The sequence below is a fragment of the Rhineura floridana genome, chromosome 7 (genome assembly GCF_030035675.1).
Source record: "Rhineura floridana isolate rRhiFlo1 chromosome 7, rRhiFlo1.hap2, whole genome shotgun sequence".
Lineage (NCBI taxonomy): Eukaryota > Metazoa > Chordata > Lepidosauria > Squamata > Rhineuridae > Rhineura > Rhineura floridana.
In genome coordinates this window covers 72236247-72263267 of record NC_084486.1, presented here as the reverse complement: position 1 = coordinate 72263267, position 27021 = coordinate 72236247, and the positions used below count along the sequence as shown (strand labels likewise).

At 40.8% G+C, this 27021-nt stretch overlaps 1 protein-coding gene across 6 annotated transcripts in view; it reads left to right on the top strand.

The window, feature by feature from the left end:
• The window catches only part of ATRNL1 (attractin like 1), a 1089767-nt gene that overhangs the window by 470601 nt on the left and 592145 nt on the right, over nt 1–27021 (top strand). For all 6 annotated transcript variants that reach the window (XM_061635905.1, XM_061635908.1, XM_061635909.1 and 3 more), the window contains exons 22-24: nt 11725–11819; nt 17137–17215; nt 26807–26964. In XM_061635905.1, the coding sequence (XP_061491889.1) occupies nt 11725–11819; nt 17137–17215; nt 26807–26964 (332 nt within the window). The remainder of the gene's footprint in view (nt 1–11724; nt 11820–17136; nt 17216–26806; nt 26965–27021) is intronic.

The following is a 27021-nucleotide window of genomic DNA, read 5'->3' as shown; positions in this document are numbered from 1 at the left end:
GGTGGGCCCTAGAGATGTCATTAAGCACGATACATTAAGCATCAACCCATTCCTTGGAGAATACCACTCAAACAAAAAAACCCCACTCTGATTGAAAATTAAGATAAAAATCTTAGCTAAATGAGGGTGTTTCCAGGTCCAGCTGAAGTGATGGAATCATTCCTTCTCACCTGCTTAGAGAGCCTGGGTAAGGAACATTTAATCTAGCCTACTTGCTTCTGGCAAAATGAGTTGAAGTGTCCTCAGGCCAGGACAGTCACCAGAAGGCCATTGTAGGAAGAAAGCCTACTCTTGTGGAGATGTTAGATGGGAGCGCTCAGGAGTAAAGATGGATGTCCTGAAGGCTGCAGTTCTAAACACACTTATGAAGGGACTAAGCCACATAAAACTCAACTGGACTTACTTCTGAGTAGATATTGTTAGGATTGTGCTGTTAGTAAGGCTTGACTAGGAATCCTCTGCAATGATATTCATATCCAAGCAGGATTGGCAGCCCCCTGCCTGGAATTGCCTGCCCCTACCTTTTAATGTGCCTGCTCGAAACTTCTTTACAGACTTGACCCTTCACTGCAGAGAGAGGTTTGAGAAATGAGTAAAAGTTAAGAAGATTCTCTACTCTTTCCTGCCTACTCTGTAGACTGCTATAAACTCACATTGACAGCCAACCCAATTCCAGTGAATTATAGCTGACAGAGAGAAAGCCCAAATGGTTTGGTCTACCTTCACAGGCAGTAGATTGCGAACAACAGCAACAACAGTTCCCAGTATGTGAATTCTCTTTTACCACTATTGGGCAAGAAACAAAGTGTCATGCAAATAACAAGGTGCATCATCAGTGGGTTTAAGGCGGTTGAGCTGAGCGAATGGAACCACTGTTGTTGCTTGTATGGATGTAAGGGAGTGAGGTTAAAGGTAAATGAAATGGAAACAGAAAAAGACAGTGATTTCTTAAATGCAACACCATACCAACCACAACAAGATTCATATGAGTAAGGCGGAAAAATCAGAATCCCACAATTAGTCAGGATTCCTAACCAAAAACCAAAACTAAAAAAATTCTGGCAGCCAGTGAGCCAAGGTCACAGAAATCCCCATGCAGCACAACCTGACTGGGGGGCTGCAGTTAGTGCGGAATGCTGTGGCACGGTCGCTGACTAGAGTGAGACCCTATCAGCACATAATACCTCTGCTCTGAAATCAGCACTGGTTGCCAATCTGCTACCAGGTCAAGTTCAAGGTGTGCTTTCCATTCTACGGGTGCCACATAATACTTGTTCTGTTCTTGTAAGAAATCAGTCCTTTAGTATGGCAGCACCTATGCTTTGGAACTCCCTGCAATTTTCCTACGTTTTGGAGAGTCCAGTTTCTATTCAGTGTTATCATAATTGTTTAGAGTACAAGTTGTTCCAAACAAACCAGTACAGTCAGGGAAGACAAGCTCCAAGAAGAAAAAGGGTTCTGGCTGGCTACTAAACTTATTAAATATTAAACTAAGCTATTAAAATTTATAAACCTTTATAAACCTTTCTAGCTTTATAAAAGAATATATTTTGCTTATTGTTTGTATATTTAAAATTTCCCCAACGTATTCACACACACATTGTCATCTTTCACTTCCACAGTTCTTTGCCTCCATTCTGCTGCTGCCTCCTCCTCCTCCTTTATCCATGTTCTTGCCCTCCGGCTCCTTTCTCCCTCCACTGTTCTTCACCAACACAGTCTATTTTTTAACAGTTGTTTTCTTCACTCCACCCCATCTCACTCTTCACCTCCTCACTCACCTCCTACCCACCCACAGAACACGAAGGAAGAGCCGTACGGAAGCCCAGATTGAGGCACATGGTTTTCATCCATGAATCAGAGGACCAGAAGACTTCCCCTGCGCCCCCCAAGTAATGCCCAAAAGTAATGTTGGAAACATTACAATTACGCCTCAAAAGTAATAAAATTACTCTTCATTCTCTTACAATTAAAATGTAAAGGAATTACCCACTTGTTCCTCAAACAAGCAATAAATTACAAGTAATTTGTTTTTTGTAACTAATTACTTCCAAGCTCTGGTCATAGACCTTCCTTTGGGAGAAGACTGAGCCAAATTAGGAATTGAGCACTTCTGCCTTCCCTTTGTTGTCTGTTAGTATTTTGACATCCTCATTGAGAAGCTGTACCACCATTCATTTCTCTGTCTTTTACTATGGATGTACCTGAAGAAAGCTTTGTTGCTTTTAGCATCCGTCACTAACCTCAGCTCATTCTCAGCTTTAGCCTTCCTGACGCCATCCCTGCAATTCTGTGCTACTTGTCTGTAATCTTCCTTTGTGGCCTGGCCTTCCTTCTATTTCCTGTATGTGTCTTTTTTTTTTGTTTTCAGGTCATCTCTAAGCTTTTTGTGAAGCCACGTTGGCTTCTGCTGTCTTCATGTAGCAAATTTAGTAATCTTGGCTTTTGAAAGTTACATAATTGAAGGAATTTCAAGTGAACAGTTTCTCCAGCAAGTTTGCAGAGAAATCATGGTGCCTTAGACTTTATTACCAGTTCAGATCATTATGGTATGATGACTCGCACAATATACATTTACTTCCTAGTCAATGTTATTTAGGTTACATAACTATTTATTCTGTATTTTGCTTTTTTGTAAACTTCACATTTCATAGATCTTAATTAATAAATGAATTGGGGGTTGTTTTTGTCATTACCTAAGAAAACGTCCCCCTCCAGAAACCTCTTTTGTAGTGACTGATGTCCCACCATTTTGCACCCCCCCCAATTTTTGTCTCTGCCCACCCAATGAAAATGGTCTCACTCCACCAAGACCCTCAGCAATTTTCAAGAAGTCAGTGGGGAAATAAAAGTTTGGGAACCACTGTTAGAAACCTATTAAGATTTCATCCATGATTTTAGTTAAGACCAAATAAAACAAAGCAGACCAAACAAAACAAAAACCTACAGATGAACACATTTATTTTGTGCATTAGATGTGTTTGCCTGGCTTATTGTGTTAGAAATATGAAAGCACCTGGTGAAACTATTCCATAGTGAAAGAACAAAAATGAGAAGCAAAAATGACAAAGCTGTAGAAAATCTCTCAAATGTGTGAATTCCACTGAGCTTTTTCTAATTGTGGCTGTATATGGGTATAGGAACCTACAATTTTACTCTCAGCTGAGCTACTCCATTTGTATTTATGTTAAATTAATGTAGAACCTCTGACTAATATCAGTGACTGGATATAGTTGAAGAATATAAAAAAGGGAAAATGGCACCTATTCTTCTTAAATTAAGGCATCACTTTACTAATATTTGTGATATATTCCCTGGTGGCAGAAATTAAGACTGCTACTCAATCTCTTTTGTCAGTGGATCTCCAACATGCACCATTGAAGTAAAGTTATTTTGGTGATATAATAGTGTAGCAAGAACATTACGTGCATAATATTAAGTCAGTGTTAAGTGCTATGCCATCATAACTACATTGGTGTAAGGTGAAATATTGGTTGATTTGGGCATGACAGAAGGGGGTGCACCTTATTCTGAATTATATGCTCACTGAGGGCTCGATCCCATGCTCAAAATCGGTTTGCCTCTCACCCTACCCTACCCCACAGGATTGTTGTGAGGATTAAATTAAGAATGGGGAGAGAACCATGTATACTTGAGCTCCTTGGGGAAAAGGTGGGATATAAGTGCAATAAATATATAAATAAATAATACTACATATGCTCCCAAAGTGATGTAAATTTAAAACATCCCATCAGAGTCACTGGAGAGCTCCAGATTATCACCATGCCACAGCCACATTTGAGGATAGAAAACCAACATATTTTGCAGCCAGTCATATATAATAGCAACAGGAACATATAATCTCTAGCAAATAATACAGCTGTGTGTGAGACAGCCAGTGTGGTGTAGTAGTTAGAGTGTCAGACTGGGACCTGGGAGACCAGGATTCAAATCCCTGCTTGGCCACGAAGCTCACTGGGTGACCTTGGGCCAGTCACTGTCTCTCCACCTAACCTACCTCACAGGGTTGTTGTGAGGATAAAATCAGGAAGGGGGAGAGCCATGTTTGTACATCACCTTGAGCTCCTTGGAGGAAATGTGGGATATAAAACTAAAACTAAATAAAGTGCTACAGCATCTACATCACTCTGTAACCTTGTCCATAGAAACGTGTATCTAAGTGGGAACTTTGGTGACAAGGATGTTTGGTAAAAGTAGTCACTTTGCACAAAGAATGGAGTAGTAAGGGAAGATGAGTAATTTACATGTTCTGAGAACACTTTCAGATGTTCGCCTCGGGATTCTAGACATAAACGCCTATCGGGAACCTTGACTCCTCACCTGGTACTGTGGCTGCAAGGGCAAAGTGCACCATGCAGGTAAGGCATGAGGGGGGATTACTAGGGAAGGGTCCCCATGTCTCAAGGGAGGAATTCTAAAAATCCCACCATTTCACCACTCAAAACTCCTAGGTGTGTAGAGCACTCATGGCCACTGTGAAGAGCCACCAGGGCTAGAATCGGGAATCTGTTCCTCTGTAATCGGCTGTCCCATGTGGTGAACAGAAAAATCCTTTGGATCTGCAGAGTATTGTCAGGTTGTAGACTATCCCTGCTAATCCAAGAGGGCCATTGGGCTCTCCTACATCTGAACATTTATAAAAAGATAAGAATTTGTCTGAGCAACATTCTTGCTACCTCTGGCACATTTTAGTTGGTTCTCTAGCTCTGGATTGTGGCTCTGTTTCTTAACTATAGCACATCGCCCTGTTCTCTGGCATTGAGCCTTCAGGTATGAACCCATGACACTACTTCTGGCTCCTCTCTGACTGGTGCTTATGGCTCAGCTCTGACAGCCAAAGTTTTCCTTTTCCCTGAAATATGGGGAAACTGTACTGCCTGAATATCACTCTTACTCAACAGTGAGTACCAATGTTTCCCACCCAAAGGGTACATAGAAAGGAGGGCCCTGTAACCCAAAACTTTCAAAATCCAGTTGACCTCCTCAGAGGGTGGAAGACGATGGGGAACCTAGTCACCTTTACTGGTGAACACCAAACACTTCATCTATTGATATTTGCTCAACAAAGACTTGTGGCACATTATTCCTTGCAAGATCAAAGCTGGGGAAGATGGTAGGTGGAACAGATGGTAACTGGGGACAGAATTCCAATGTATCTCCCTACACAGGATGTGTGAGTATGGTCATGATGATGATTATAGTAATATTTCTCTACAAACATGACACTATACAGTATGTAACAAAACAGTAACAATGACAAAACACTACCTTACTGCCCTATAATCCAAAGCAGATGCAAGAGAATAAGAGAGAGTGAAACACTATTAAAATCAAAGCAAATTACAGAAGTCTTTGTTAAGGGAATCTGTTCCGAGAAACTTTTTAAATAGTGGGAAAGGACTGACTAACATGATTATTTAGGGGCAATAAGTTGCTGTCAAAGGAAAAATAAGTCATGGGACAACATGTGATATCTTTGTTGTAATTAAGCGACTGATTTTGGAAGAATGATACTGGAAGAAATATAAAGAGAAATTATAAAAAGGAAGATAAACTAGGGCAAGTCACTGGGTGACCTTGGGCCAGTCTCTGCCTCTCAGCCTCAGAGGAAGGCAATGGTAACCACCTCTGAATACCGCTTAGCATGAAAACCCTATTCGTAGGGTCGTCATAAGTCAGGACTGACTTGAAGGCAGTCCATTTCCATTTTCAAAAGTAAGAAGCAAAAATATTATCTCCCCCAGTAGAGAAATCCCCAAACCTTAGACACCAGGGAGTTTGCTCCAGGTTAATGAACATCCAGGAGGAGAGCAGAGAGCCAGGACAGGGCATGCAAACACATTGGTAGATGCACCATTTCTTAATTACTCCTTCAGTGAGCATGAATTAAAATTTGATCCCTGCTGTCTCTCTGTTCCAGCTCCTCCTAAGGTTGTCCCCTGATTGAAGAAATCTTATTCAGTTAATCCTATGAGTTTTAGTCAATGAATACATTCAATTAATCAAATACATTTTGCATACATTACATATGATTGAAAATAACAGCTCTGAAGCAAAATTAATCATTTAATTTTCGATGTTGTAACTGTACATGTGTCATAGTTGGCTTCATCTTCGAAGAGGCACTGCCTACTATGGGTGATTGAAGGGGGAATGCATCTTTTAAGATAGGGACTGCCATCTTCAGTTTTTATATAAGTATTTGTCTCTTGCCTGATTAATTGGAACACTTTTTAATTGCCCCAGCTGTCGCCAGTTGCGGATCATCATTGCTACTTTTTCTTTTCTCCACAGGCAACCTCACAGCTATCCAAGAGTCACAGATAGAAGAATGTGCCCCATCCAGTGCCATGCAGACCACCAGCAAGGCTTGCTACATTTGATGCCACCTGTGGGAAACTAGCTATTCTTATGCACTTGTTTGGCTCCCAGGGCTCCTTTTTGGGAGGAGGGGCAGGTTACCTTTTCTTTACCAACAGCCCTGTGTATTTCAGTGTTGTATAGCAGATGTATGGTGCAGCTATACTCATTATTCAGATACAGTGATGAAGAGAACTGCATCTGGTACTCATCAACAAAAACCTGGTAACCTCATTTCTTTTTGATGCTATGGAACTCACTCAGTTGCTGATAATGTTCAATAAAAGTTGTGTTTCAGCTTTGCCTCTGTTCTTCAAATAATTAAGATATAGGGAACCGTCTATCTGTACCTAATTACATTCAATACCTTAACAATGGGGCATTCCATAGGAAGGGGCTGGCAGGTTCCCCATCACAATACCCCACCAGGGTTCAGGGTCTGTATCTCATCTGTGACCTTGCCAGTGCACTGTCAAGACTGATGAGGCATGTGCTAAACATTAAATGTCTGTCCAGTGTCTTCCATGATTACTGATAATGTGAGAAAATGAACAGTAGTGCTGCATGGAGTCCGAGAAGAGTAGAGAAGGGAAGACAGAGAAGTTCCATTGGGTAAATAATCAGTAAACATTAATCAACCAAAGGATTGTAGAAGGGGCTGGAGATGTATGATCCAGACAGTTTCCTGAATGAGATTTATATGCTGCCACTGTGATTGATTATAATACTGCACACAAAGGAAGAGTAGAATATAACATAAATAAATAAATAAATAAAATGAAAGTATATTGCGCTTTCCATACCTTTCTCCTTGGAGCTCATGGTGAGGGATTGGACTTGATACATCTTTTCGTATGAGCTTGTGGTGTTTAACTGAGCTGGAGTTTCACATACTTCTACTTCAACAGCACACTATATGGTGTCAGCTCAACACTGCGTCAGCAGTGCCGGTGGGGGGCTGGAAATTCCTGGGTGGTTGGCAGGGAAGCAAAGTCCTTAGCCGGCAGTCTGGTCATAAATCTGCCAGGTCTAGGAGGAGGGGAGCTGATAAGGGCCAGGCTTGTCCGAAGCGTACTTGCCGAGTCAGGAGTCCAGAAGTGAGGTCAGTAGAGGTCCGGGATCAAGTGCCAAGGGGTCAGTCCGAAAGAGGGTGCCAGGAAACTAGGAACACACAAGCCACGCCTGACGTTGCAGTCAGCAACAAGCGGCAGCCAAGGTGTGCCTTATAAAGAGCAAGGTTGACAGCAGGTGTGAGTCCTCAGCGTTTGGGCCTTAAGGAGACAGGCCTGCCTCTCTTCTGCCTGACCTTCTGCTGTCTACGTTCTGCAGGTGAGGGGGGAGTATCCTGTTCACTGTCTGTGTCTGGCTGCAGGGACTCTGCTGTATCTGGGGTGCTCTGCAGCTGAGGGGGAGAAGGAGCTGGATTCTCAGGAGGCTCCTCCGTGTCTCCTTCTGAGTCTGCTGCTCCTGGGTCTGCTGCTGTTACTCCTGAGTCGTCCTCATCTGAGGAGTCCTCTGACGGGGCCATGACACCTGGCTTGGAGCTATGGGTCACGTGTGATTCTTAATGAAGAAAAGTGTTGGAAGTGGGGCAAGAGCAACTCCTGTTTGGGTTCTTTTGTTTGTATTCCAGAACGAAGATAGAGTTAGGGTCGTCCAGCTGGCTAGGCTTGCTTACCTTTACCGGTGCTGTTTTCTACCTAACTTCCTTCCATTGTAAACTGATATGCTCAGGGAAGCTTATCTGCCCCTCCTTCCTTTGTCTTCTTCTTTGTCTGTCTGAGGAGAAAAGAGACATCTTTGTCTTAGCTCTCTCTCCTGAGCCATAAGGGCAATACCCAAGTCTGGGTATTGCACCTCCAACTTAGTTAGTTAGTTAGAACGAGGTGTGCCTTTCCTATCTACTATGTATTCCTATAAATAAAGTAGCTTTTTTGTTTTACTCAGTCTTAAGTCTCAGCATGCAGGGTAAAAGCCTGCTACTTAGGTAAATACACACACTGGCACACACACATCTCAGACCGCTGACGATCTCTGCATATACAGATGTCCATAACAAAAAGAAGGTGTACTTCTGTGGCTGTGCAGTTAGGATATTGCTCTTCAGAGTACGAGTCCTGGGTTCTGTTCCCACTACCTCCATTTTTCATGTCAAAATTATTGTTGCTAGTGGAACATTTCAAAGCTGAGCTTCACCTTGTTGAGATCACCTCTTTCTCCCTGCCTTGCTCTTTCTCAGTGCGCTATGAACCAGGTCATGATGCTATCTCCTGTAACCTTGCTGCTATAGTATGCATTCTTCCTTATTCATATCCCCCCCATCCCTCTGCCTTATAAAATGCTTCTTCCACTCACATGGACACCAATATAAATGTGCTTTGTGGTATTCTCTCTGTTAAAATTATTGGCATCCAGGTAGTACTTGAATCTTTCTCTTGGGAAACCTGTTTATGGGTTCTACATGTAAGCCTCCTGACTGACTATGGAAAACACTTGGAGAGACACTGTGTACTCTTCCTGGCAGCACGCATTGGGTATGGGATAGATTCTATGATATCTTCTTAATGTTCCTGTTGTTGCTGTGTGTTGATATTTTCTATTGGGGGTGGGTTGGTATTGTTAGTGACTGTCAGTGTGATATGTGTGTAGTGACCTGGCAGCTGGGAACTTTGTGGGAGAGGCTGATGATGTTAGCAAATTGGTTATTGTTTCTGCATGTGCTTTTCTTTTCTGGGATTAAATCCCAGATAAGGTTATACCTTTAGAAACCCTATAGATTATACCAGGGTGGCTACTATAGTGCCTATTCCAGATGCTTTGGACTCCCAACTTGAATTAGCCCCAGCCAGCATGGCAAAAGACTGTCCACTGCCAGGAGTGATGGGAGTTGTTCCCACCATCTGGCGGGTATCATATTGGCTACCCCTTGATTGTACCTTTGTAAGCCCTATATGGATCTGGATTTGTATTATATTAAAGTGTGCTATCTTATGACACACTTATGGGATACTGGACATTTCTTCCATGTGCACAAGGTCTACTGCCTGCTGGAATCAAAATTTTGAGGTTGCTTCAAGTAGATGAGGTCCTACTGTCTGTTGAAGTCAGATTATTCTAGCTGTTGTTGCAAAAAGCTACTATCCTATCTAGAAGTGATGAAACTACTTATAATTTGAGAAAAATGACTGACCTTAGAGCAGGGATACCCAACTTTTTTGGCCAGGGGACATTTGAAAAATGAAGAAACTATAATGGCACCACAAAATACACATTTCACACAAGAAAAATGTGATGCTCAGAAATGCCCACCACCAAAACAACAGGTGTAACATGCACACACACAAAAGATAAAAATCACAGGCAAAAAAAGCAGGCATACCACCACCCCAGCAGGCAAAACACACAGATAACTAAAAAAGGCAGACAAAACACCCTACGTCCAAGGCAACCAACCAAATCCCCAAAAACAAAGCACTCCATCTCCACCCCAAAAAGCAGGCAACACATACACAAATCCTCGCAAAAAGAAAACACTCCCCACCCCCAAAAGTCAAAACAACCCCTGGTCACTCCCATGACCCAGGAACGTATCAGACAGGGCTCCTTTTCTTTTTCTTTTCCAAAGAGTTTTAGAGGGAAGCTGGAAGACAAAGCATCAGTCTCAAGCTGCCCCACCCTCTTCTTTGTTTTCCGATGCAGAATACCTCTGGATCCACATGGGTTCCAAAGGCAATGTGGGGAAGAGAAGGTTAGAGGGAAGAGTAGCTGGAAGCATGCACTTTGCTTTGCAACCAGAACAGCATTACCAACGTTTTTTTTAAAAAAAAATCAGCTCTAAAACCTAGTTTTTTTTAAAAAAAATCAGGAGGAGCCTTGGCAGCCACAATGGGGTTTTTATTGGGGATATCAGCCAGGTTGTCATAAATAGCATTAATTAGGACTATTAGGAAAGATCTTTCTCCCAACGTTTGAACAGTGGTCTGATTTAAGAATATTTGGTCTGATTTAAGAATGTTTCGGCAAGCCCCAGTGTACCTATGGCCATTTTAGCTAGGCCATATGATTGACCTGTTGATATGATGACGTATCAGTACTCTCTTCTGTTCAGAATGGTGTATAGCCCATGTTGGTAAGTTTTTAAAGTGAATGTGGATGAATTTATAGCCTTTCCCCATATGTAATAAAACCAATATGCCAATAATAACAGTTGAAATGCAAAAGAATTATGCTAGACATTGCCATGACTGGAATCAGAAAAATGCACTTTTATTTTATTCATTTATTTATTTTGTGCTATGTGACTCAATTATACTGCATAGTACAAGTTTTAGGGGAAATTAAATATATTTTAATAGAATTCATTGATTTTTTTATAAGAATCTGGCAATCGGCAGCTTTCTAAAGCAGTTTTTGATCTGCTGAAAGAATGTACAGTGTAGTAATTTGAACATCAGAATAATTTGATCTAGCTAAGAATATAATATACCTGTTCAGTGTAAAATAATGCATTACATTTTACGTTAATTGTTCTTGCTCAGATTAGAATATAGAGCTTTGTATTCTCTTTATATCCAGTTTACTATCAAGATAACAAAATAATGGAAATTTGTGACTCATCTTACTAAACATACTAAAACATTGCCAGCATCAGAAATGGGATTTTTTTTTTACCATGACTCTTAGTACTGTTGCATTCTACTTGCTTCTTTTCCAGTTATAGCTTGAGGTAGAAGGACTTAAGCAGACCAATATCACAGAAAGGTGATAAGATTCATAGATCAGTTCCATGATTTCCCAATCATACTATATTAATTGTGCTCTCAAACTTTGTCGTTTCATGGACCACTTAAACATGGCTGGCGTTCAGTGAACCACTTAACTTGTTTCTTCTTCAGCCCCATCATCATCATCATCAAAAATAAGCACCATTACAAAAATCACAACTCTTAGGCCAGGCTACTGAGACAGACCATTTTATGTGATAAACTTTTAAGGGGGAAAATAGCAGACTGGATCAGCACAATATTATGAAAATCACAGACCCTAATCTAGGGCTTTGTTAGCCTGTTTGACCATCTGGTCCTGGTCAGAATGGATGATCTCCACTGTAAAAACACAAATTCATCAAATACAGGGCCCAGGTACAAATATCCATGACTGTTCCACAACCTTTTCTGTTGACTACCTGAGTAGGGCTCATGGTTTTTAAACCGATTTATGACAGCGTTGCTAACCTTATGTTGAAGACTTCATGAAACAGAATGAAAATTAATTCTACAGTTTAGATACATTGTTTAACATAAGAGCATCTCATCTGCTCATTTTAAAATGTTTTGTCCACAGATAGCTTACTGATTGACTACCAGTTTACCTTCAGTTTATTACAAGAAGATGATCGCCATCACACTGCCATAAACTTCATTGCAAATCCTGAACAGGTGAGCTGATATAATTGCCTCTAATATGATTATTTAGTGATCATAGACTATGTTTCCTTTATATTTGGTTCTTTTTAAAATTTGTTTGTGCCAAGAAGGAATGATATAAACAATGACTTTTAGTTCAGGGGAAGTAGGGTTTTTTTCAGGTTGTTGAATACAATAACCGAGAACCACACTCTGCAGTGGAACTCCTTACACTGCCTGCTCACTAGTATGCAGGTAGACTGATTATATGCAGAATTATTGCCTGTAACCGCAGTCAATCCTTTACTCAAGGTGCAATCTTAACCTCACTTACTTGAGAGTAAGCCCTATTGAATTCAATAAGACTTACTTTTGAGTAGACATGCTTAGGTTTGCACGACAAGGTATGAGTCAGTATGGTTATTTTTCAATTGAGGAGGCAGTGAATAGTGTTGATGCTTTGAAGAATTCAGTTAAGTGTCTCTCTGTGTGTTCATTCCATAATCAAAGTACTGGTATTATAAAGCCAGGGTAACTAAAGTAGGGTTGCCAGGCTCAGGGCCTGAGAATGATTCTGTATCTTTAAGAGAAGAGAAAATTCAGCCAAGTGCAAGTTTTCTTGCAACATTGTAATGGGAAAAACCACAAAGTGAAATTCTCCCTTCCCCCTGCACAACTTTTAAAGATACAGAAACCTCTTGGAGGCTGGGCCTGGCACCCAAGAGGTCTTCTGTATCTTTAAAAGTTGTGTAGGGGGAAGGGAGAATTCCACCTTGTGCTTTTTCCCATTACAGTGTTACAAGAAAACCTGCGCTTGGCTAAATTTTCTCTTCTCTTAAAGATACAGAATCATTCTCAGGCCCTGAGCCTGGCAACCCTAAACTAAAGGATCATCTCCTCCCATTAGGGTTGCCAGGTTCTTGGCCTGAGACTGATCCTGTATCTTTAGGAGAAGAGAAAGTCAGCCAAGTGCAGGTGTTCTTGCAACGTTGTAATGAGAAAAACCACAAGGTGGAATTCTTTCTTCCCCCTGCACAACTTTTAAATTTTAGTCTATGGATAGTAGAAAAATATTGTTAATAAATACATAATAAACCCCGTGACTATTCAGTGAGACTAATTCTGTTTATGTTGATATCGATGGCTGAGCTTAATTCTGAATTAACTAAATGACTGTGCAATCCTATGTATGTCTATTTAGAAGTAAGTTCATTGACTTCAGTTGGAAAATAACTAAAGTGGACTTTACTATAAATAAACAAACAACAGGAAAATAAGTAGACCACTTTTTGGTCTATGTTAATTTCATTACATCTTTCTAAACATTTCAGATTGTATTTTAGATTATAATGTGAAATGTAATAGTATAGTAAACAAAATTAGAGAATATGTTTATTGTTGTACTCTTATGCATCTAAACATTCTTGAGTTTGTTCATTTCAGTGGAGCTGACATCTGAATATTAAATATATTTGGGCACAGTCATACATTATTTGTTCTGTGTGCACAAATTGTTTTAAATACTTTATTGTAGCAATCCTTATAACAAACTTATAAGGTTAGCTATTTCTGTTATCCCCTTCCAGAGGCCTCCCAATGACTTTGTGTCAGGGGTGACATTCAGATAGGGGACTTTGTAGCTGACAGCTTATTGCCTTAAATATAACACTCTGCTGGCCTCTATAGTCTTGGTTCCCTGCGCACTGGCCATTAATCTGATCCATGTGCTTGTTTCTTTATAAGTGTTGAGAGGCTTATGCACACATGTCCTATCTGGATATTCAGAGCATGATTGGGGCTTTGGTTTTAGGTAATTTGGCCAATTAGGTAATTAGGTAATTTGGCCATTTTCCAGAGCCCCACATCTTCTTGAGGCTGGTATTGCTAACAATGACAAAGAAAGTACTACATTTTTCTCCTTTCATTTTTGGCATTAGTCAGCCTGCTTCAGAACATAAGAACATAAGAACATAAGAAGAGCCTGCTGGATCAGGCCAGTGGCCCATCTAGTCCAGCATCCTGTTCTCACAGTGGCCAACCAGGTGCCTGGGAAAGCCCGCAAGCAGGACCCGAGTGCAAGAACACTCTCCCCTCCTGAGGCTTCCGGCAACTGGTTTTCAGAAGCATGCTGCCTCTGACTAGGGTGGCAGAGCACAGCCATCACGGCTAGTAGCCATTGATAGCCCTGTCCTCCATGAATTTGTCTAATCTTCTTTTAAAGCCATCCAAGCTGGTGGCCATTACTGCATCTTGTGGGAGCAAATTCCATAGTTTAACTATGCGCTGAGTAAAGAAGTACTTCCTTTTGTCTGTCCTGAATCTTCCAACATTCAGCTTCTTTGAATGTCCACGAGTTCTAGTATTACGAGAGAGGGAGAAGAACTTTTCTCTATCCACTTTCTCAATGCCATGCATAATTTTATACACTTCTATCATGTCTCCTCTGACCCGCCTTTTCTCTAAACTAAAAAGCCCCAAATGCTGCAACCTTTCCTTGTAAGGGAGTCGCTCCATCCCCTTGATCATTCTGGTTGCCCTCTTCTGAACCTTTTCCAACTCTATAATATCCTTTTTGAGATGAGGCGACCAGAACTGTACACAGTATTCCAAATGCGGCCGCACCATAGATTTATACAACGACATTATGATATCGGCTGTTTTATTTTCAATACCTTTCCTAATTATCGCTAGCATGGAATTTGCCTTTTTCACAGCTGCCGCACACTGGGTCGACATTTTCATCGTGCTGTCCACTACAACCCCGAGGTCTCTCTCCTGGTCGGTCACTGCCAGTTCAGACCCCATGAGCGTATATGTGAAATTCAGATTTTTTGCTCCAATATGCATAATTTTACACTTGTTTATATTGAATTGCATTTGCCATTTTTCTGCCCATTCACTCAGTTTGGAGAGGTCTTTTTGGAGCTCTTCGCAATCCCTTTTCGTTTTAACAACCCTGAACAATTTAGTGTCGTCAGCAAACTTGGCCACTTCACTGCTCACTCCTAATTCTAGGTCATTAATGCACAAGTTGAAAAGTACAGGTCCCAATACCGATCCTTGAGGGACTCCACTTTCTACAGCCCTCCATTGGGAGAACTGTCCGTTTATTCCTACTCTCTGCTTTCTGCTTCTTAACCAATTCCTTATCCACAAGAGGACCTCTCCTCTTATTCCATGACTGCTAAGCTTCCTCAGAAGCCTTTGGTGAGGTACCTTGTCAAACGCTTTTTGAAAGTCTAAGTACACTATGTCCACTGGATCACCTCTATCTATATGCTTGTTGACACTCTCAAAGAATTCTAATAGGTTAGTGAGACAGGACTTTCCCTTGCAGAAGCCATGCTGGCTCTGCTTCAGCAAGGCTTGTTCTTCTATGTGCTTGGTTAATCTAGCTTTAATCATACTTTCTACCAGTTTTCCAGGGACAGAAGTTAAGCTAACTGGCCTGTAATTTCCGGGATCCCCTCTGGATCCCTTTTTGAAGATTGGCGTTACATTTGCCACTTTCCAGTCCTCAGGCACGGAGGAGGACCTGAGGGACAAGTTACATATTTTAGTTAGCAGATCAGCAATTTCACCTTTGAGTTCTTTGAGAACTCTCGGGTGGATGCCATCCGGGCCCGGTGATTTGTCAGTTTTTATATTGTCCATTAAGCTTAGAACTTCCTCTCTCGTTACCACTATTTGTCTTAGTTCCTCAGAATCCCTTCCTGCAAATGTTAGTTCAGGTTCAGGGATCTGCCCTATATCTTCCACTGTGAAGACAGATGCAAAGAATTCATTTAGCTTCTCTGCAATCTCCTTATTGTTCTTTAGTACACCTTTGACTCCCTTATCATCCAAGGGTCCAATTGTCTCCCTAGATGGTCTCCTGCTTTGAATGTATTTATAGAATTTTTTGTTGTTGGTTTTTATGTTCTTAGCAATGTGCTCCTCAAATTCTTTTTTAGCATCCCTTATTGTCTTCTTGCATTTCTTTTGCCAGAGTTTGTGTTCTTTTTTATTTTCTTCATTCGGACAAGACTTCCATTTTCTGAAGGAAGACTTTTTGCCTCTAAGAGCTTCCTTGACTTTGCTTGTTAACCATGCTGGCATCTTCTTGGCCCTGGTGGTACCTTTTCTGATCTGCGGTATGCACTCCAGTTGAGCTTCTAATATAGTGTTTTTAAACAACTTCCAAGCATTTTCGAGTGATGTGACCCTCTGGACTTTGTTTTTCAGCTTTCTTTTTACCAATCCCCTCATTTTTGTGAAGTTTCCTCTTTTGAAGTCAAATGTGACCGTGTTGGATTTTCTTGGCAATTGGCCAGTTACATGTATGTTTAATTTAATAGCACTGTGGTCACTGCTCCCAATCGGTTCAACAACACTTACATCTCGCACCAGGTCCCGGTCCCCACTGAGGATTAAGTCCAGGGTTGCCGTCCCTCTGGTCGGTTCCATGACCAACTGATCTAGGGAATAGTCATTTAGAATATCTAGAAACTTTGCTTCTTTGTCATGACTGGAACACATATGCGGCCAGTCTATGTCCGGGTAGTTGAAGTCACCCATTACTACCACATTTCCTAGTTTGGATGCTTCCTCAATTTCATATCTCATCTCAAGGTCTCCCTGAGCATTTTGATCAGGGGGACGATAGATCGTTCCCAGTATTAAGTCCCTCCTGGGGCACGGTATCACCACTCACAACAATTCTCTGGAGGAGTCTGCCTCTTTTGGGGTTTCGAGCTTGCTGGATTCAATGCCTTCTTTCACGTATAGAGCGACTCCGCCACCAATACGTCCTTCCCTGTCCTTCCGATATAGTTTATATCCAGGGATAACCGTATCCCACTGGTTTTCTCCATTCCACCAGGTCTCGGTTATGCTCACTATATCAATGCTCTTCTCTAAGACCAAGCACTCCAGTTCTCCCATCTTGGTTCGGAGGCTCCTAGCATTAGCGTACAGGCACTTGTAAGCAGTGTCTCTCTTCAAGTGTCTTTGGCACTTGTGGTTAGGCCTGCTTGCTCTTAAGGAGCAGAGTTTTTTGTTTGTTGGTTTTTGTCCATTGGTAAATCAATGCGACGTCCTCTCGTAATCGTAACAACTGCACTCCAGAGACTAATATGCACAAAGAGCTTTCATTGTTAGTTATGGCAAAGAAGGTTTTGCAAGTTCATGGAGACCTTCACTGTCATCAGTTGTAGAAGGGGAAGGCCACCTAGCATGTGAGGAGCTACCTCAGTGGATCATGCTAGTATGTTTAGGATCAGGATACAGTTAATAACTGTGATCAGGATAAGGTCATTGCTTGTTAAATATGCTTATCTAATTTTCATGTTTTCCTTTTATTTATTTTTAGTCAAACAAAAATTTGGACATATCAATTAATGCATCAAACAACTTTAACCTGAATATCACTTGGTCTATTGGCTCTACAGGTAAGAAAGTCCTTAAGGTATTTCTTCTTCTTCCATATTGTCTCAAGTACTTATCTAACTATATTTACATGATTGCCTTTTTGTTTCTTATTAGTAAAGCTTAATAAAATGTATTCTTTTCCCATTCTCATTATGCCATTATTAATGATATTACTTAAAACTCAGATAATTTGCAATCTGAATAAAGGTTCATTAACATGTTAACTTTCTTCCTTATTCAATTAAAATTACTTGGGTAGCAAACCTTGTATGCTCTTTAAATTTTTAGAATGGCAGTGTTATGAACACAGTGATTTTAATTAAGATAAATTACTTTCTTAACTACTGCAGAGACTAAGATTTTAATTTCTTTGTTTCAGTGTTCAAGCTTGGAATTTAATTATTAACCTTAACATTGATATCAAACAATAAAATCCTTCTGTGTGTGGTGATAAAAGGACTTGCTTATCTTTCTTTTTTTCAAACTTTTGAACCCAATTTTTCCATTGGCTTTAATAAAAAGCTTTCTTTAAAAAGTTTCTTTGAATTGGTTCTGTTGACTTTCTGAAAATATATCCAAGGAGAGCACCACTGATTGCATTTTTAATTAATTATGCAGAATGGTTAAGAACAGGAGGCGCTTCTCACTTTGTGTGACACATTTGTTTCTCCAGATGTCAATTATACCTGGTGAACATTACAACATTTAAGAGGAGGTGTGCATTTGCAAGCATATGGTGTACACACACCAATGTACTGCAGCCAGGTGTAGCTCCACAGTATGTATCCACTGTATGTCCCTGTGTTTTACAGACATACACTCCATATTGCTCTGAGATCTGTATTAATGTTACAGATTGTGTGTAATACCTAACTGTGCTAGTACCTCAAGCTGCTGGGCAGGAAAAGCTTTATAATAATGGTTCAAGGAGTTAATAGGGAGGCTGCCATGAGCTGTCAAGTTTAATCTGTTCCTCAAAGAAGCTCCTTGTACTGTGATTTCTAGAAAAATGAGTTTCATTGCGGCATAAAACTAGAACCAAGAAACATGTGCTATATATCCTGGAGGGTTAGTCCAAATATAGAGAAAGTGAAAGAGAGAGTGCAAGGGTGAAAGTGTGTAGTGGGATGGAGCTCAAATGCTGACCCTGCCACTGTTACTGGGTGCACTGTGATGTTCCTGTATTAATGTATATATGGTAAGTGCTGTTTGTATAGAAGATATGTGGTAAGTGGAATGAAAGAGGAGGGGGGCGTAAATGAGCAGTAGAATGCTGGATGATTGGCTGAGTGTTTGGATGGCTGAGAGTATAAATGGAAGGATGACAGTTGAATCTGGGGGGACGTGAGTGGGTTGTTTGAGAGGTGTTTGGTGGACGTGAGTGGGTTGTTTTGGTGGAGTTTGGAGGTGGGTGTGAGTTGGTGTATGTCAGGAGAGTGTGGAGAAAGAGGGAGGTGGAGTTTGGATTAGTAATAAGTCAAATATCACAGTAATAGATGAAACCATAAGCTTGTAGATCATTATCAAAGTTATCTTGTTATTAATATTATTTAATAAATACTATTTTGGTTTACCGAAGGCCTGATCCTTGGCTGGGGTTTCACAGACCAGAAGGGAGGGTAAGGTAATAACCAAGGCTGAAGGGAAACAGTAACAAATGGTGGCAGCGGTGAAGAGGAGAAGATAACATTATAAGTATCCAGAGCAACCCCGAGTTATGAGTTATCTGCATTGATACAAGGGGGTTGGGAACAGCATAGGCACGCAGTCACGAATGTAACCGGATAGAGAGACTCAGGCAAGGTCTCTGGGAACATTGGTTGTAGAATGTGACTGGTGGTGCTGCCTAGCAGGGGGATCTATTGAGATCTGTGCTAGAGCGGAGAGAGAAACCATAAAAAAGGACAGTCCAGACTGGTGGAGTCCCTGGTGGTGCCTAGTGAAAGGCAGTAGCCACGAGCAGGTAGGAACCTGACAGGGAGAGCCAGGGAAGGGCATCACAGGTGGTGGCAGAGGTGGGATACGGACAAAAGAGAGTCCCTAACAGTGGTGTGGCAAACAGAAATAACAAATAAAGATTACTTGTGAGAGTGACTGGCAAAGAGTGTGGCAAAGAGTGAGTGAATTCCAACACCATGGCTGAATATATAAAGATGAAAAGAGAGGAGCTGGTGGAGAAGTGCATAACATTCAATTTACCTCATGAGGGTAAAGGGGTAGATGAACTGAGGGTAGCACTAATAGGATTTACAACTGTCCAGCAAAAACAACCTGTCAGGGAAGATACCCCAGAAGGGTATTCAAGCAATCCCGCTTATATAATTTGAGAGAGAAGTTAAAGTTGGAAACTGAGAGATTGAGGATGGAAGGTGCAGAGAAAGACAAGCAGAGGGTCTTTGAAGGAGGAGAGAAGGAAAAACAGCGGGAGTTGGAATTTGAGAGAATGAGAGTAGATGCTGAATTACAGGTGGAAAAGTTAAAGTTTGAAAGAGAGAAGTTTCATTCTGATGAAACAAGAAAGGACAGAAATGAAACTAAAATAAAGGTGACACCGAAAGATTTTGCAATGTTTGAGCCTGGACAAGATCCACAGATTTACCTCAGCACCTTTGAAAAGGCAGCTCAAATGTGGGGGCTACCGGAGGATAAATATATGCAATATTTATCAAACCTGATCAAAGGGGAATTGACAGAGGTATACCAATATTTCCCCTCAGACAGGCCCGTCACATATGCCGAGTTTAAAGAGGCAGTATACAAAAGGTTCAGACTGGGACCTGACTATTTTAGAAAGTTATTCCGAAACTGTCAGATCTAAGCAGGGAGGTCTTTTGTTGAACTGGGATCAAAGTTGATGGATATATTTGGAAAGTGGATGAGTAGTGCCAAAGCTCAGTCAGTGGAAGAGGTGAAAAGCCTCATGATACTGGATCAGTTATTCCATCAGTTACCACCAGAAATAAGGCTCCTTGTCAAAGACCGTTCCCCTACATCGGTGCAGGAGGCCGCAGAGATGGCGGATCACTTTGCCTCCAATAGAACTGGCTGGGTGGGGAAAACATCAAGAGAGTTTAAACCCAGACCATATAATGGTGGCAGAAAGGATGTAGTACCACAGCGAGTGAGTCCTCCAATAAAATCTGAAGGGCACAGGACACACCGGAGTGGATCTGTGTACCCTAAAATGGAGGATAAATTATGCTATAAATGTGGTAGACCGGGGCACCTACGTTTTCAATGTGAGGTTGCCAACCCTATTAGTAATCCTGCTCAGGGAAGGGCAGTAAAAACAGAACCAAAAGAGCTGGAAACAAAAAAGGTTCAGTTCTGCCAGATAAACTGGACCGAAGTAAAATACTTTGATACAAGTCTAAGAGAGGAAGTGTGTGTTCAAGGGGCAAATTATTGGGCATTGCTTGATACTGGTGCTGCTCAGATGTTACTGAGGCCAGATTTAATAAAATCTGAGGAAATATTACCTCAGGAAACGGTGACTATCCAAGGAGTGAGGGGTGAACCAGAAAACTTACCCATGGCCCTAGTAAACATACAGTGGAGAGGTAAAGAGGGAAATTATAAAGTAGGTATTAATGCCCAGGAACAAGAACCAGTGATACTGGGAAGAGATGTAATGGGGGCACAAGGAAAAATATATGTGGTGACCAGATGACAGCTTGGCAGAGAGACAGAAGCTATGTTAACAGAGGCTGAAGAAAACAGCGTGCAACCTGTTATCGAGCCTAAGGTCACCATAGCAACCCTTGGCAGGCCTCCTGAAGGAGACAAACTGTATCAAATGCTCTCTTGGGAAGAGGCAGAGCAATTCAGGGAAGAACTGAATAGGGATACAAGTTTGAGGCAAATAAAGGAGCAAGCCCTGACCCAACAGATTCCTTTCACTGACAAACTGAGGAATCAAATTGTGTGTGAGAATGGGATTTTATATAGACTGTGGAAGCCTGCTGAGAGAAAGGATGAATGTGAACCAGTGAAGCAATTGATAGTACCTAGCAAATACAGAACCAGATTGCTAGAGGTAGCCCACAATGTCCCATGTGCAGGACATCTGGGAATAAAAAAGACCAAGAGGAGATTGGCGGCACACTATTTTTGGCCAAATATCTCCAAAGATGTAAAACAACATTGTCTATCTTGTGGTATATGCCAAAAGGTGGGAAAAAGTGGAGTAAAGACTAAGGCACCCTTAAAGCCCCTTCCTATAATTGGACAACCCTTTTATAGAGTGGGAGTAGATTTGGTGGGCCCTTTTTCCAAACCCACAAGGCATGGCAAGAAATATCTATTGGTGGTGGTGGATTTTGCCACCAGGTACCCAGACGCAGAAGCATTAAGATCCGTAGAAGCCCCTGTAGTGGCAGAGGCTTTGTTAAAAATCTTTATGAGGCTGGGTTTCCCTCATGAAGTGCTGACGGATCAAGGCAGTGTATTCATGGGAGAAGTGATGCAATGTATGTGGAAGTGTTGTGGTCTAAAACATCTAAAGACCACCACTTACCATCCAGCCACTAACGGATTGACTGAGAGATTTAATGGGGTTCTGAAGGGCATGATAAGAAGTTATGTTCAAGATCACCCACAAGACTGGGATGAACGTTTGGGGTGCTTCTTATTCGCGTACAGAGAAGTCCCTCAGGAGTCAACAGGCTTCTCACCCTTGGAACTGATGTTCACTAGAAAAGTGAGGGGACCCTTGGAACTGTTAAAAAATTCATGGGAAGGAACCCTGGGAGAGTACAAAACATCTGTAGTTGATTTTGTATTAGACTTCCACAGCAAATTAACATCGATGATGGAAGCTGTACAAAAGAATTTGAGTCAAGCTCAGGAGAAGCAAAGTTACTGGTATGACAGAACAGCCAGGGAACGTGTGTATGATGTGGGAGATATGGTTATGGCATTCATACCCAGGAAACATGATAAATTACAGGCTAACTGGGAGGGACCATATACCATAAGAGAAAAGCTTGACACAGTGACGTATGTAATTACCACAGTATTAGAGGCATTAAGAAAAGCAGGGCTAACAATAAAAGCTAAGAAATGCCAGTTTTGATTGAATGAGGTCATCTATTTAGGACATAAGGTGGGGAGTGGGAAAATAACCCCCTTATGGAGCAAAGTTGAGGCAATACAATCATGGCCTATCCCCTTAACAAAGAAACAAGTTAGGGCATTTTTAGGTGTGGCTGGATTCTACCGAAAGTTTGTGAAAATTTTTGGGGAAATAGTGACCCCCTTGCATGAGCTGACAAAGAAAAAGTGTGCTGAACGTGTGGTATGGACGGATGAATGTCAAAAGGCTTTTGATCTTTTGAAGCAAGCCTTGTGCCAAGGACCTATATTAATAGCACCAGACTATGAGCAACCATTCATCGTGGCTACGGATGCGTCGGACCTCGCGCTGGGAGTCGTCTTGCTGCAGGAGAGGAGGCACCAGACATCCGGTGGCGTACCTGAGTCGCAAGCTAACATCGAGGGAGAAGAATTATTCGTCGGTCCAAAAGGAGTGCCTAGCGGTCGTGTGGGGACTGAGCAAGTTGCGCCCATACGTGTGGGGATGAAGATTTATGGTGACGACGGATCATCGGGCCTTGTTATGGTTACAGACTATGAAAAACCATAACACTATGCTGCAGAGGTGGTCCTGGGCTCTACAAGACTATCAGGTGGACTTCAAGTTCATCAAAGGCAAGGACAATGTATTGGCCGATGGACTTTCAAGGCAAGTGGCCGGGACTGCAGTGACGCAGACGTAGGAACAAAAAAGACATTTTCCCCATAAAGACTTGGTTTTATTGTTAACGCGGCGTATGAATCCTAGAGCAGGAATAATACTCTGCCGTTATTTTTAAGGGGGGGGGGAAATGTGATGTTCCTGTATTAATGTATATATGGTAAGTGCTGTTTGTATAGGAGATATGTGGTAAGTGGAATGAAAGAGGAGGGGGGAGTAAATGAGCAGTAGAATGCTGGATGATTGGCTGAGTGTTTGGATGGCTGAGAGTATAAATGGAAGGATGACAGTTGAATCTGGGGGGACGTGAGTGGGTTGTTTGAGAGGTGTTTGGTGGACGTGAGTGGGTTGTTTTGGTGGAGTTTGGAGGTGGGTGTGAGTTGGTGTATGTCAGGAGAGTGTGGAGAAAGAGGGAGGTGGAGTTTGGATTAGTAATAAGTCAAATATCACAGTAATAGATGAAACCATAAGCTTGTAGATCATTATCAAAGTTATCTTGTTATTAATATTATTTAATAAATACTATTTTGGTTTACCGAAGGCCTGATCCTTGGCTGGGGTTTCACAGACCAGAAGGGAGGGTAAGGTAATAACCAAGGCTGAAGAGAAACAGTAACAAATGGTGGCAGCGGTGAAGAGGAGAAGATAACATTATAAGTATCCAGAGCAACCCCGAGTTATGAGTTATCTGCATTGATACAAGGGGGTTGGGAACAGCATAGGCACGCAGTCACGAATGTAACCGGATAGAGAGACTCAGGCAAGGTCTCTGGGAACATTGGTTGTAGAACGTGACTGGTGGTGCTGCCTAGCAGGGGGATCTATTCAGATCTGTGCTAGAGTGGAGAGAGAAACCATAAAAAAGGACAGTCCGGACTGGTGGAGTCCCTGGTGGTGCCTAGTGAAAGGCAGTAGCCACGAGCAGGTAGGAACCTGACAGGGAGAGCCAGGGAAGGGCGTCACATGCACCCCCTCAACACCTGACATTTTCATGTTCAGCTTGGAGGGCTGAAGGTGGCTTGTAAGCACATTTGCCTGGATATGCTTAGAAGCCTCATCATAATCAGGAACACTGATAAGGCATCATTCCCAATTGTAAGGAGGCTTGCAAATGTATTCAGGCAAATGCAGTTACAAACCGCCTTCGGGCCTTTACACTAAATAAGTAGAGGTTTGGGGTTACAGTGGGTATACCCAGCACACATGGAGACATTTAGAGTGGTGCTGGAGCATGTGCTTTTATCCCTCTACACCAGGGATGGGGAACCTCTGGTCCTTCAGATGTTGCTGAACTACATCTCCCATCAGCTCTAGCAAGTATGGCCAATGGCCAGGGATGATGAGAGCTGTAGTTCAGCAATGTCTGGAGGGCCAAATGTTCCCCATATCTGCTCTGCACACTATTAAACTATTAGACTATTGATCAAGTGAAATGTAGGATGATTTACTGTGCAAATATTCACTGGTGAAACAAAATATGGGACTCCTACTCCAAATTTAAAAAGTGCATTGTTAAATTTAGTTCTGTTTAATATAAAACTAGATTCTTAATAAATCTGGAATTTCCAGTCTCATGATTACTTCCAGCAATGGAAGTGGGGGTGGGCGGGCACTTGCAGGGAGAAGCGGTGAGTATGGGAAGGAGAGCTTAATACACCCATTCACCCATTTTCTTTTTTATTTATCATTAATTTTTATTCAAATTTTCAAACAAAACAAAACAAAACAAAAAAGAAACAAATTAAACAATAAAATAAAATGTTGACTTCCGATTTGTCGCAGATCAGTTATAGGTCTATGATATATAACAAACCTGTCTCTTAATACATCACAAAATCACTTTCCTCCAGTAGTTATCTTAATTAATCATCAAATCTCATTAACATCACTTTATTCTTTCCGCAAAAAGTCAAAGAGAGGTTTCCATCGATTTTTCTCCAAATAAACATGTCAATTAATCCATCTCATCAAGTCTGCTAGGTCCAGTAATTTCAATAGCCATTTTTCCATTATCAGTGTTAATTCCATCTTCCAACTTCCATCCTTGCACCCATAATAATCTTGCTGTCATAGTCATAGTCATATAGTAAGAGTCTGATGGGAATTTCCTTCATCACAAATATTTCCTTGCCGTCAATTCTGAATGTGTTGCTGAAATATTGTTGTAAAGTCATATCTCTGTTCCTCTTTTTTACGAAATGCACTAGCACATCTCTTGAGAGTTTTTCCATTGTCACATATCTGGAATTAATTCTATAATTTTTCTCTATTTCAAGTTCCATCAAATCATTCCAGTCCAGAAATTCCATCGAAACATTGATAGCTTTATCTCTGATATCTTCATCAATTTCTCCAGGGACAACGCCGAATTCCAAACAGTAATCTTTATCTCCAGGATCCACAAACTCCAAATATTTTTCCAGTTCCACACTTGATATATCTGTTCCAATCTCCAGGACTTGCATTCTCCCTTCAATTTTTGCCATAAAGTCCAAATCTTTTTCCAATTCCACATTTGATATATCTGATCCAATCTCCAGAATTTGTTCCTTCTCTTTAATTTCTTTTTCATCTTCTATTGCTTGTCCATCTGCTTTTTTTCTCGTATAATCCTTTATTTCTTTCAACTCCTGTTTCACTTTACCAAATTCAGTTGCCATCTCTTGTCTACTCAATCAAATAATCATCTAAATCAGATCCATTCACCCATTTTCAACTGAAATCCCTTGTTCCAGCTACTTTGTCTCCACTCAAGTGTCTGAGGAATAGTCACGGAGGAAAAATGAGAAATAGAGCCTGCCTCATATCCCTGAAAAAAACCCTTTACACTCAGCACATTAGAGGCAGTCTCTTGTTTGCTGTCAAATGTGTGTTTCCAGACCAAGAATACTTTCTTTGAGATCCTGTGTGGTTTCTTTTACTTGATTGTTGCTTAAAATTTCCTTTTTTTTTGTAAGCTTTTGTTTCATTTGCCAGTCCAGCAATATACAGATCAAACAGAATTGCTGAAGAGTCTCATGTCTTGCAAATGGGATATGTTTATCTGGTTGAATATGAAGCATCTTAACAACAGTTGATATACTAAAGCAATATTTCACAATCAAGGCAAATACATTTTTCCACACTTGAATAACCTATTCAATTTTAGTGTAAATTACTTGCAGAAACAATATTAGCTGTGTGGTTAAGTGGGATAAAGTTGCTATTAATTCATATCCATTATATATACATTTTATGAATCTTTCATAACGTTTGAAAAATGATTCATTATCTTTGCTAGTGTATAAAGAATATATGTATAATTTTACATTTTATATTCTTCATACGAGTTCTTTTAATCTATAAAAGGGCTTTACTTTAATAGAGATATATTATATTATATTATATTATATTATATTATATTATATTATATTTTATATTATATTATATTATATTATATTATATTGTAGAGATCTTCCCCCCTAATGTCTCTTCATATTTTTAAAGATAAAACAGATGTGTTGTTTTGGTTTTATGATCTGTGTGCTTCATTCAATCATTAAAGTAAACAGAGATGAATTCTTGGCTGTCCAGCAGAATTCAGAATTCTTTTCTCTTGAAGATGTAGCCAAGTGTGAAAGAGCATTTTCTGAATTTATTGTTAGTTCTCTTCCTTGGATTGAGTGGAATTAAGCAGCCTTGAGGAATTTAAATTTCTTTCAGTCTACAGTTTTGTTATAGTAATGTATATCTGTATATCTGTTAGTTTGTTGTTGTGATCCACCATGTGTGTCCTTGAGATGGAGTGGGCTACAAACTAACATTTTTTTTTTTTAAAAAAGGGTTTGGTTTTCATTATTTTTATGTATTCTTATAGCTGGAACAATATCCGGAGAAGAGATTCCTGTAGTTTCAAAGGCTAATATCAAGGAGTACAGAGATAGTTTTTCCTGTGAAAAATTCAACTTCAGGAGCAACCCAAATATCACTTTCTATGTATATGTCAGCAACTTTTCATGGCCAATCAAGATACAGGTTAGTATAAATAACAACCCTGATTTATTATATTAAATTAATACTTTTTCATAGCCA